General features: G+C 38.2%; 1 protein-coding gene across 1 annotated transcript in view; it reads left to right on the top strand.

Moving 5' to 3' along the window:
• Positions 1-13,339, top strand: part of LOC117987167 (uncharacterized) — an 80,210-nt gene that overhangs the window by 60,033 nt on the left and 6,838 nt on the right. The window contains exons 42-51 of the mRNA XM_034974126.2: positions 459-644; positions 2,162-2,177; positions 2,790-3,043; positions 4,922-5,190; positions 6,588-6,743; positions 7,665-7,985; positions 8,765-8,948; positions 10,484-10,722; positions 11,482-11,671; positions 12,925-13,105. Of these exons, the coding sequence (XP_034830017.2) occupies positions 459-644; positions 2,162-2,177; positions 2,790-3,043; positions 4,922-5,190; positions 6,588-6,743; positions 7,665-7,985; positions 8,765-8,948; positions 10,484-10,722; positions 11,482-11,671; positions 12,925-13,105 (1,996 nt within the window). The remainder of the gene's footprint in view (positions 1-458; positions 645-2,161; positions 2,178-2,789; positions 3,044-4,921; positions 5,191-6,587; positions 6,744-7,664; positions 7,986-8,764; positions 8,949-10,483; positions 10,723-11,481; positions 11,672-12,924; positions 13,106-13,339) is intronic.

Raw genomic sequence — 13,339 nt, 5'->3', positions numbered from 1 at the left:
TTAGAAGTTACAGGAGGGACACACACATTTTACCACTTTGAAAGTGTCTCTCGTGCAGACTATTCAGTTTTGAAAAAAATTATATTAGAAACCTTAATATCATTTTTGAAGACCTATCCATAGATACCCCACACGTATGGGTTTGATGAAAAAAAATTTTTTGTTCCAGTTCAGTATGGGGAACCCCAAAATTTATTGTTTTTTTCTATTTTTTTTACTTACCAAGTTTCAACAGTATAGCTCTTGTAGTTTCGGAAAAAAGTGGCTGTGACATACGGATGGACAGACAGACAGACATGACGAATCTATAAGGATTCCGTTTTTTGCTTTTCAGCTACGGAACCCTAAAAATCACATAATTTTATTATTACAGTCCAAGACCCTATTGACGCCAATGTATGGTGATTTAGTATTTTAATTAGTACCTACTGATGCTCAGCTAACTTTTCATGTTTCAGTTCCAAACCTGGCTTTACTCCAATCAAGTGCCACTGGCAGGTTCCTTCAGCACAGGAGTGGGCGTCATAAGCACGGCAATGAGCAACATAGGATGGGGCAACAACGCGGCCGTCGATGTCGTCGTTGCGATAAGAAGCTCGTCGCCCGCACTCGCAGCATCCTTGACCTTGCTGTTATTAGCTTTGGCCGCTCATATTTTCAAATAATTGAATTTTTAACGTTTATTTAATTTATTTATTGGTTAGTTTATAGCGTGCAGTAAAGAATATCTAAATTTATATAAAATATAAATGGGCGGATCGGGCTGAAAGTCATAAAGATTCGAAAGTCATAGAGATCAGAAAGGTACCTTTTATGATGCAGGCATCCGCTGAGAAAGGATTTTTGAAAATACATCCCCTACAGGGGTTTAAAATTTGTGTAGTCCGCGCAGACCAGTGGGCCCTGCCGAGGTTGTTTGACAGCTACAATGTCACGATCGCAATCATCTCTGATTGATTAATGCTCGCTCACTATTGGCCACAATGCATTGTTGCAAGAAGAATCGCACAAATTCAGCCAATCAGAACAATTGAGATTGTAATAATGATTGATGCAGGTTTTAGACAATCGCCCGACAGTTACAATGGTGTGGACATTATTTCAACATATTGTAGCTTCATTTTATTGAATAAATAAATCATTCATTCATTCTGACAACGTCGCGGGAATGAGTTAGTAGTAAATAAATTCAGTACAGACGATTAAAAAAATGCTAACGCTAGTAAATAATTATTACTAGCGTTAGCACTATAGAGAAATTAAATGACACGAAGCCATAAACTGTATTTTTTTATTTTATTTATTTATCTATTTCAACCAAATAATATTATTGTAAATTTTCCGCTTGACATCCAGATACTCTCTTGAGTCCACAATCCTCTTATATTTATTTTAGTTAAAGCTAATTAAGCATAGTTATTGGATACTCCATGCCAAAAATAATTTTCCCGTTTGAACATTTTATAAAATAATAAACATTTTACTAAAATTGGACTTTTTATTTTTCATTCTTTGGAAACTCTTTCTAAACAAACATACAACACAATTATACACATAAGAGAAATTCCTTTTAAAGTTCTACGGGGCGATTCGCTCTGTGTTTAACACTGAATAACAGCCATCAAGCTCATTTGACATTGGTTGGTTCTACATTGCTGCTTCAATGAGAGATATAAAAATAAATTTTCGTAGAAAACCTTCAATGGATTAAAAATAAAACTTAAAAAAAAGATTTTTTTGCATGGGTAGGTATAGTCAAAGACCAGGAGAGTGACATTGGCTACTTTTTATCCCGGAAAATTAAAGGGTTCCTATTGGGATTTTCAAAAACCTAAATCCACGCGGATAAAGTCACGGGCATCATCTAGTACTTAGTAACAATTCCCTGTTCGTGCAAGAGTATTTCAAGCAATGGATACTAAGCATTGACTTATATATTACTTCGTATAGACAGGAAGATTGAACAAACAAACTGGCACCGAGTTATTGGTTCTTTAGCACCAATGCAACCTCAGTGGCGTCTGGATTTCGAACGGGTCGTTCATTAGTATCTAAGAGGTGGCGCTGATTTATTTGGTTCCAAAACCGTGAATAGTTTGTTCGCTTGGGCATATCTTGTCATTTATATCGATGATACTAAGACGCTTAATTGTGGTTAAAGTTACTGGGGTTATGCGGTGAGGTAACGGATACCTTATCATCATCATCAACCGATAGACATCCACTTCTGGACATAAGTCTCTTGTAGGGACTTCCACACGCCACGGTCTTGCGCCGCCTGAATCAAGCGGCTCCCTGCGACTCGCCTGATGTCGTCCGTCCACCTAGTGGGACCTTTTCCAACGCTGCGCTTTCCGATGCCATTCCAGTATATCGGCTATCGGCTTTTCTATGTCCCCTGTCCATTACCACTTCAGCTTCGCCACCCGCTGAGCTATCGCTATCACTTATATGGTCAACTAGCTTATCAGCATTTATCTATCTTATCCTAATTACTTTACACATTTTTTAGCTATCGAATAAAACAGCTATAAACGTCATTTTAGCCATCGTAAACCATGCTGAGAACTCCGTCAGGTATGATGTTTCCAATAATAAATTCTAGATTTTTATTCTGAGTCTAAGTGAACAAACTGGAATAACTCAATTTTTTATCATTGCAGTTTAGTGATTGAGATGTGTAAAATTTATATAAAAATCTTCTTAGCAGCCAACATCTGATGTCTGAAAACAACAAGTAAATTTAGAAGGCTCTAGGTACAATTAACTATAGTCCTTTGAATTTTCAGGAATGTCCTGGCACCTCGTACCTTTGTTATGTATTGCGGTGTTAGCTGTCAATGCTGATCATCCATTATGGCTAAATGAAATTGAGGAACTGCCCGACATTGGGACGACTATTGCTAGTTCCGATACTGATTACAGATATCGGTTACCACAAAACGTTGTACCGCTGGAGTACGACATATATATTGATCTATACTTCGCTGAAAGAACTGCACTACCATTCAGTTACGATGGAAGGATGACTGCTATTATTCAGGTAACATTTCATAACAATCAATATCAATTTGTTTATATTTAAACTGACGGGCAACACTGAGGGCAAAAGACCGAGAGGCCGCTCACCAACTAGGTGGTCCGACCAGCTAAAGGAGTCCAGCAGGTGTGGATTTTATCACATTGCGAAAATGGCCACCGACAGAAGCCGATGGAAACAGATAATCCATTCGAGGGCAAGTTGCCAGGACCACGATCTTCAGCAATGAAGGTGTACGGGAGCGGTGTGCAGGCTCGACCGTACCAAAGGGGAGATCTCCCACCGAGCGGTTGGTTGTGCCCGGTAGCGCCAGCTGGGCCGACGGTTATGTCTTGAAACTTCTATATATAGTCCAGATTGCAGAAAACTCCGTAAGTGCGATTACTATCGGCGGTACATTTGTTCGGGACTACGTCATCGATTGAACAGCGCCATCTAGTTTCTATTGTGGTAACCGCCACAAAGGAACGACCGGAGAGAGAGAGAGATATTTAAACTAGCTTATGCTCGCGACTTCGTCCGCGTGGCCTACACAAATTTCAAACCCCTATTTCACTCCCTTATTGGTTGAATTTTCAATAATCCTTTCTTAGCGGATGCCTACCTCATAATGAAATTTTGTGAAAGTTTATAATTTTGCTTTTTAAAATTTATAATTTTAACAATTTTTGTAAGTATGTTTATGTTAGTTTGTACTCGTAGTTTAATTAGTGTAATTGGCTTTATGGCCGTTCTAATTAAATAATAAATAAAAAAAATAAAAATAAAAAAATAATAGCTATCTGCATGCCAAATTTCAAACCGATCCGTCCAGTAGTTTGAGATGTGCGTTGATAGATAGATATGGCAATCAGAGTGGGGACACCCCGCACACCCGCACAGCCCCATCGCTTACCCGGTGCGGGCGAGCGCGGGTGACGTGCCTCATACCCCGATTGCCATCTCGACCTGTCGCGTACTTATAATTAGTTGAGCATTAAAGCTGCTTATCGAGTGTTGTAGGTATTTTGTTTGAACAACTTTTATTGCTGATCATTAATAAAAAATATATTACATATTATACTTAATATCTAGTTTGTCAGATATCAATGTAAAATTTATAGCTCTTCTATTGTTTTCCTTGAATTTAAAAGATAACTTATTGCTATTTGCAACATTCAATTGAGAATTTATAATATACGGCTGAAATAAAATATATTCAGCAAAAATCACTACCCATATTAAAATGCGAAAGTGTGTTTGTTTGTTGATTTATTGGTTTGTTGGCTTGTTGGTTAGTCCTTCAATCACAGCAGCAACGAATCAACGTGATTTTTTGCATGGATATATAGTTTAAGACCAGGAGAGTGACATAGGCTACTTTTTATCCCGGAAAATCAAATCCTATGGGATTTTTAAAAACCTAAATCCATGCGTGCGAAGTCGCGGACATCAGCCAATTATCATCCTCCTTTCTGAAAACCCTCTCGGAAAAATTTGATAATCCATTTATAAGGCACTATAGGTGGGCGTACACACACATGCATTACCGGTGCACCATAAAAGGAAGATTTTATATTGAACTAGCTGACCCGGCGAACTTCGTACCGCCTAACAGTCGATTCTTTAATTTTTTTTAATACTTTAAATTTTTCTCTCCGTAAGAACCATCCCCGTACTTCAAGGAATATTATAAAAAAAGAATTAGCGAAATCGGTTCAGCTGTTCTCGAGATTTACGAGCAGCAACACATTCAGCGATTCAAAGAAAGAAGATAATTCGCTACACACGAATCTAAAATTATTATTGTAATTAATATGGATGCAATGTCTGAAAACTTCAGATTACTATTAGTGATTACCTATTACTGTTTCAAGGTTCTGAAATTACTCTGTGTTTTAGGCTGTAGAAGAAAATGTTACTATCGTATCAACCAACTTCGATTTCGATGGCCTCAACGAAATATCACTGACTTCAGAAAATGGTGACCTCTTAAGATTTGAAATGCACTTTTTTCTGCCACATGACCTTTTCCAGCTTACTCTAGAACAACCTCTAGATGTTGGTAGAAATTATACTTTGACCATTGGTTACACTAGGAATATGAATGAAGGACCATTAAAAAGGGGAATTTGGAGGGGATGGTACACTGATGACAATGGTGTCGAAAGGTAAAATTACTAAAAATTCATTTCATCATCATCATCATGATCAACCCATCACCGGCTCACTACAGAGCGCGGGTCTCCTCTCAGAGTGAGAAGGGTTTTGGCCATAGTCTACCACGCTGGCCATGTGCAGATTGGTAGACTTCACACACCTTTGAGAACATTATGGAGAACTCTCAGGCATGTAGGTTTCCTCACGATGTTTTCCTTCACCGTTAAAGCAAGTGATATTTAATTAATTAAAACGCACATAACTCCGAAAAGTTAAGAGGTGCGTGCCCGGGATCGAACCCCTGACCTCCGATTAGAAGGCGGACGTCCTAACCACTAGGCTATCACTTAGCTCCTAATAATTCTTATTAGGTTTTCCGTTTTTGAACAGACTTTTCTGCCCCCCGATTGTGTAAGAAAAACGTATTCATCGTTATCCTGTCAACAAATTCTGCACTTTGATTGGTTGATTCGCTGTTTACATTTTTTCACAGCCAATCAGAGGGCAGAATTTGTTGACGATTAGGATAACGATGAATACGTTATTCTTACACAATTGGGGGACTTATAAAAAGTTTTTATAGGACAACATTATCATCTCATCTCTGGAACCTGTTATAAGTAGATATGTAATTGGGTTGCTGTGGCAAGATTGCAAATCTATATATATAAAATTCAAAGTCCTGACTGACTGACTGACATATATATCAACGCACAGCCTAAACCACTGGTCCTAAAGACATGAAATTTGGATGGTCTATTCTTTGTAAAGAGTAGGTATCCACTAAGAAAGGATTTTTCGAAATTCCACCCCTAAGTGGGTTAAATGGGGGATGGAAGTTTGTATGAAAGTCCGTCATTATTCAAGTTATTTGCATGAAAATTGGTATTTGGGTTTTCGGTCACAAATGAAGAAATACGTGTTTCAGGATTTTTGGAAAATTGGCCCATAAGGGTGGTAAAATAGGGGATGAAAGTTTGTATGGGAAAGTTTTAATTATTGATATTACTAACTTGAAATTTGTAAAGTAGGTTTTTTCTTGAGGTTAGGTGTCAGCTAAGAAACGACTATGAGAAAATCCCACTCCGAAAGGGATGAAATGGGGGTTGGAAGGTTATATGTGTTATTCGGTGCTAGTGCAGGGTGCGCGTTCTGATGTTATAATGTTTGTTTCTGAAAAAAAAATGCCATTTGTTTCCTGTAGGCCACGCGGGCGAAGCTGCGAGCAGAAGCTAGTATTATTATCATGGGAAGTGGCCATCCGGCCGGATCGCTAAAAGATCATGACACCGCGAAAACGTAGTCTACTTTTAAAGTCTTTATGTTACAAAGCATTCAATTAGACCATAAAACTAATACTGAAAGTGTTTGAGTGGTCATTACATCACGATTTATGTTCTATTCGCAGAATTTATGCAACAACACACTTTCAACCATATAGCGCGAGAAAAGCCTTTCCTTGTTGGGATGAGCCTCTTTTTAAAGCGGTTTTCAAGCTACACATATCAAGACCATCGGAATACAACGCAACGTTCTCTAATACCAGATTAGAAAGTAGCGAGAAGTAAGTGATGAAACTAAAACAAACTATGTAGGAACTTCTTTTTCTCGACCACAATCTATGACGAGCTCCCTGGCGCAGTGGTAAGCGCTGTGGTCTTATTAGTGGGAGGTCCAGGGTTCGATTCCCGGCAGGGGTTTGGAATTTTATAATTTCTAAATTTCTGGTCTGATCTGGTGGGAGGCTTCAGCCGTGGCTAGTTACCACCCCACCGGCAAATCCGTGCCGTCAAGCAATTTAGCGTTCCGGTACGATGCCGTGTAGAAACCAAAGAGGTATGGGGTTTAATAAAAACTGCCATACTCCTCCCTGGTTAGCCCTCTTCCATCTTATATTACATCATCACTTACCACCAGATGAGATTGCAGTCAAAGGCTAGCTTGTACTTATCTGAATAAAAAAAACAATTACATACCACGGTATTTTAAAGGAAATATACTAAAACTATGTACCTACCTATTTGATGCGCAGCTCCACTAATTTTTCTCAGAATAAGTACAGATATGAATCTAAACCTGATATCTAATATGATAGAAAAATATTTTCCGACTGTTACGTATAAATACCGTAATACGTTTAGAGCCTCAATAGCTCAACCGGTAAAGGAGTGGACTGAAAACCAAAAGGTCGATGGTTCAAACCCCGCCCGTTGCACTATTGTCGTACCTACTCCTAGCACAAGCCTGACGCTTAGTTGGAGAGGAAAGGGGAATATTAGTCATTTAACATGGCTCATATTCTTTATAAAAAATAAAAAAAATACCTAGTAGGCATTTATATAATTTTTACTATTTTAATTCTTGCTGAATTTATTACTTATCTTGTAGCTGGTAATGTGTGGTACAGCCTTAAAAAATAAATGTTTTTCTTTCTTTCTTTCTTTCATCTTTACTATAATGTTGTTGTGATAACTATCCTTTTCAGTATTGGCAATGACCGCATTCGTGATAACTTCTTAGCAACTCCTAAGATGTCTTCGTACTTGGTCACCTTCCTCGTCAGCGAATCGTTCCGCGTCATAGCAAGTGATACGTCATTTGATCCACCGATAAGAGTCATTGGCAGGTCGAATACTGCCGGTTTGGGAAACCATGCTTTGCGGCTGGCTGTCGAGATGACTAAATACTTCGAGGAGTATTTCAAGATACCTTATTCCACTTTAGATCCTAATTTGTTGAATGATCACATTGCATCTCCAGATTGGGCGTCAGCTGGTACTGAAAATTGGGGAATGGTTAGCTACAGGTATCTCTAATAAACCTATTAAGTATTTATTTTCTAACTAGCTTATGCTCGCGACTTCGTCCGCGTGGACTACACAAATTTCAAATCCCTATTTCACCCCCTTGGAGGTTAAATTTTCAAAAATCCTTTCTTAGCGGATGCCTACGTCGTAATAGCTATCTGCATGCCAAATTTCAGCCCGATCCGTCCAGTAGTTTGAGCTGTGCGTTGATAGATCAGTCAGTCAGTCAGTCAACTTTTCCTTTTATATATTTAGATTATTATTTGTAGCACGTTCTTTATAAGAAATAGTAGGTGTTACTAGTGTCTCATAACAAATACCCTGTCATAGTGGACTAAGAGCCCGTGAGGGCCAGACAATCGCTATTTTATAAAAGCTGAAAGTTTCTGTGCACATTGTCCTTAACACACGTAGGTATACCTATCGTATATCGTATACGATCAGCCATTATGATGTTTGGATCATCCTGGCTTTGGCAGATAACAGGTAACGAAGGTGTACAAAATCTTTCGTCAAGTATAAAGTATATATTTTTTATATTTTCTTTGGAATACTATATACTATTCCGAAGAAAATATACAAAACTGGCAACAACCCACGACGTCGTCCGCGTGGATTTAGGTTTCTCAAAAAAAATTCAGCTTTTATAAAATAACGAAGGTCTGGCCTTTACAGGCTTTTTGTCTATTCACAGCTCTCTGTAATAATTTAATATTGTATCATTTAAAATATTTGTTCAATAGCAAGAGGAATGTTCTTCTTATTTAGATATTTTTAGGGAATTGCACATGATTATTGACCCTCGAGAAACCATCATGTCTGTCGAACATTATACTGCCACACTCGTTTCACACGAACTTGCGCACAAATGGTTCGGCAACTTGGTGACTTGTTACTGGTGGAGTAATACTTGGATAAACGAAGGCTTTGCTAGCTACTTTGGATACATCGCTGCTCATCAGGTAAAGTCAAAGTCAAAGTCAAATATTTTATTCAAAATCACTAGGTACTGATTTTGAATAAAATATTTGACTTTGACTACTACCTACCTACCTACTTACCTACGTACCTACCTACCTAGGTAAAGGGTACCTACGTACCCTTTGTTCGAAAGTGTGTTTGTTTGTTGGTTTGTTGGTTTGTCCTTCAATCACGTCGCAACGGTGCAACGGATCAACGTGATTTTTTGCATGGGTATAGATAAAGAACTGGAGAGTGACATAGGCTAGACTTTTTATCCCGGAAAATCAAAGAGTTCCCACGGGATTTTTAAGAAACCTAATTCCACGCGAACGAAGTCGGGGGCATCAGCTAGTAGGTAATAAATTAGACTTTTTTTTTGAGTCACTTTTCAAAATTAATAAGCTTTACAAAAACCCTTAATTTGGTATTTTTTTATCGCAACTGTTTTATTTAAATCATTAAAAATACTGCTAAACTTCCTCATACATGCGCAACCTAGACTTTATCTCTTATAAGTTACTAGCTGATCCCCGCGGCTTCGCCCGCGTAGATTTAGGTTTTTAAAGATCCCGTATAGCCTATGTCACTCAGGAATAATGTAGCTTTCTACTGGTGAAAGAATTTTTATCGGTTTTTAATCGGTTCAGTAGTTCTAAAGATTACCCCCTACAAACAAACTTAACGACATTACCTCTTTATATAATAACAACGGGCCGTGCAGCAGAAATCGTAATATTTTAATTTCGCCATAACTTCAAAACCAAACGTCCAATTTTAATCATTCAAAGACCAAATATTATCTCCATAAACTGTTCTTAGTGATGAAATCATTTATTTTGATAAGGATTAATAGCATGAGTAAAATAAACGCGTTTAAATGTAGTCCAAAAAAAATTCAAGATTTTTAAATAAAAAAATGGTTGCTGTGCCTCACTCGACATAGATGGGTATAGTGTGTCGCGGACTTTTTTGTAGATATTTATAAGATCTACAATTAATTAGAACATTTTATGGTTCTATCTTTTATAGTTTAGGCAGCGTACGCAAAATAAGTAACTTTTCTGGTTGATTTTTTACACCTTGTGTCCGAAAAACCCAAATATCTTACGGAACCCTATTTTTTTCCAAAATAAAATATAGCCTATGTTACTCGTGGATAATGTAGCTTTCGAATGCTGAAAGAATTTTTAAAATCGGTCCAGTAGTTTTTGAGCCTATTCAGTACAAACAAACAAACAAACAAACAAACAAACAAACAAACAAACAAACAAACAAACAAAGTTTTCCTCTTTATAATATTAGTGTAGATATTGTTCGATTGATCTATGCTAGAGATTTAGAGCGATCACGCACTCATCCGATCCGAATCCGTGAAAATACGGATATAAAGAAATATCTATCATAAGCTACCGTACAAATAGTTCTATGACAACTTCGGAACGTATTTTCACGGACTCGGATCGGATGAGTGCGTAACCGCCGTTAATAAATTAAAAAAAAATTAACTAAGTATATTACATAAACACATTCTTAGGTATTCCCTCAATACGATCTTGACAAGCATTTCAACTCCCGATACCTGCAAGCAAGTCTAGCGTTTGATTCAGGAGAATCAACTGTTCCTCTGAACCATGAGGTGACTACGCCGGCCCAAGTGACAGCACATTTTGGCACTATCAGCTACTCTAAAGGTGCCGCCTTTGTCAGAATGCTGGCTGATATGATCACTCCTGAAACTTACCGTAAAGCTTGTCACTACTTCTTGGTTGATAAGTGAGTAATTCTGAATTATTTTTCTTTACACGTCCCCAGCATCTAAATATATAAAAGGAAAAGGTGAATGACTGACTCAGACTGATCTATCAACACACAGCTCAAACTACTGGACGGATCGGACTGATATTTGGCATTCAGATAGCTATTATGACGTAGGCATCCGCTAAGAAAGGATTTTTGAAGATTTAACGTCTAAGGGGGTGAAATAGGGGTTTGAAATTTGTGTAGTCCACGCGGACGAAGTCGAGAGCATAACCTAGTCTAAATATATAAAAAGAAAAGGTGACTAACTGACTGACTGATCTATCAACACATAGCTCAAACTACTGGATAGATCGGGCTGAAATTTGGCATGCAGATAGCTATTATGATGTAGGCATCCGCTAAGAAAGGATTTCTGAAACTTCAACCCCTAAGGGGATGAAAATATAGGGGTTTGAAAGTTATGTAGTCCACGTGGACGAAGTCGCAAACATTTTTTTTTTAGTCAGATACAAGTTAGCCCTTGACTGTAATCTCACCTGGTGGTAAGTGACGATGCAGTCGAAGATGGAAGCGGGCTAACCTGGAAGGGGTATGGCAGTTTTTAATAAACCCATGCCCCTTTGGTTTGTACACGGCATCGTACCGGAACGCTAAATCGCTTGGCGGCACGGCTTTGCCGGTAGGGTGGTAACTAGCCACAGCCGAAGCCACCCACTAGACAAGCTAGTCTACATTAAAATTTTACATAATATAATGGCAATGTTTTTTCAGTATGTACAAAGCAGTAGATCAACACGACTTATTCAAAGCATTAGAGAGGGCTGTAAACGAAGATAGGACGTTGGATGAATACGAAAATTTATCTTTTGCCGAATATTATCGCATTTGGGTGAACGAGCCCGGCTACCCGCTGCTTACCGTGAAAGTGAACCACAACAGCGGCCTAATTGAATTGAGTCAAGTAAGTCACAAGCTAAAAACCACCTTCCAAACTATAGTGCATACATTTCGCTGCTGCAATACAAAAACCGGCCAAGTGCGAGTCAGGCTCGCGCAATGAGGGTTTCCGTACTACAGCCGTATTTTTTCGACATTTTGCACGATAATTCAAAAATTATGATACATAAAAATAAATAAAAATCTGTTTAGAATGCACAGGTGAAGACCTTTCATATGATACCCCACTTGATATAGTCACTCACTTCGAAAGTTGAAAATACTAATTATTACTTCATGACCACAATTTTTTTTTGTGTGATCTAACCCTAAATTCACGGTTTTCAGATTTTTCGCCAAATGTCAGCTAAAAGATCTACCTACCTGCCAAATTTCATGATTCTAGGTCAACGGGAAGTAGGTTTCTTGACAGACAGACAGACAGACAACAAAGTGATCCTATAAGAGTTCCGTTTTTCCTTTTGAGGTACGGAACCCTAAAAACCACCTTCCAAACTATAGTGCATACATTTCGCTGCTTCAATACAAAAACGACACAAATAAAAAAAAACACAAAATCGTTTTTATTTCAATTTTTAATGATACTTTGTTAGGTAGTCATATTTAATCATCTGGAGAAAAATTAAATCGGAACAATATACCCAAACCAGTTTCATTACAAAGGCAATAATGTGATGGTGCTTTTAGAGTTTTTTAGCGTATCCACACACACGCACACGCCGGGTATCCGCTAGCAATAAATTTTATTAACTTACTAGCTGATGCCCGCGACTTCGTACGCGTGGATTTAGGTTTTTAAAATTCCTGTGGGAACTCTTAAATTTTCCGGGATAAAAAGTAGCCTATGTCCTTCCTCGGGATGCAAGCTACGTCTGTGCCAAATTTCGTCAAAATCGGTTGATCGGTTGAGCCGTGAAAAGCTAGCAGACAGACAGACAGACAGACACACTTTCGCATTTATAATAATAACAAAACGTCGAGGCTTCAACGTCACTGGCAGGCATCAAAAAATCTTTGATTTCACGTCACTGTAGCCTAATATTAGACATATCGTCGATTCAGGATCAAACCGAGAGTCCCCTTACTCATAGTTCACTCTACTACGGGATACAATTATATTATAGTCCGGTCAATATTGGTGTTCCCAACATTCGAACATTTAACTCTAAAGATTGGTACGAATGTTGGGAACACCAAGATTGACTAGACTATAATTTAATTTATATACCTAATATTATGACTATTTTCATATTACAGGAAAGATTTTTCATAAGTGGAAAAAATGGAACTACTCAACCTTATCCCATACCGATAACGTATTTTACGAGGTCCAACCCCACTGCGGAACTAAAACCGTCGTACATGATGACCTCTAAAGTAGCACAGATTCGTAAGACACCAGGTCGAGAGTGGGTTATTGTAAACGTCAACCAACATGGTAAGATAAGACGATTTACTTTCAGTCAGTTTCAGCAACTAACCCAATTTTTAGGGTTCCGTACCTCAAAAGGAAAAACGGAATCCTTATGGGATCACTTTGTTGTCTGTCGGTCTGCCAAGAAACCTACAGGGTAGCTACTTCCCATTGACCTAGAATCATGAAATTTTGCAGTTAGGTAGTTGTTATAGCAGACATAAGGGAAAAATCTGAAAACCGTGAATTTGTGGTTAC

Source organism: Maniola hyperantus, chromosome 12 (assembly GCF_902806685.2).
Source record: "Maniola hyperantus chromosome 12, iAphHyp1.2, whole genome shotgun sequence".
In the NCBI taxonomy this organism is placed as follows: domain Eukaryota; kingdom Metazoa; phylum Arthropoda; class Insecta; order Lepidoptera; family Nymphalidae; genus Maniola; species Maniola hyperantus.
The sequence above is the reverse complement of the archived record's forward strand: the minus strand, read 5'-3'. Positions and strand labels throughout refer to the sequence as shown.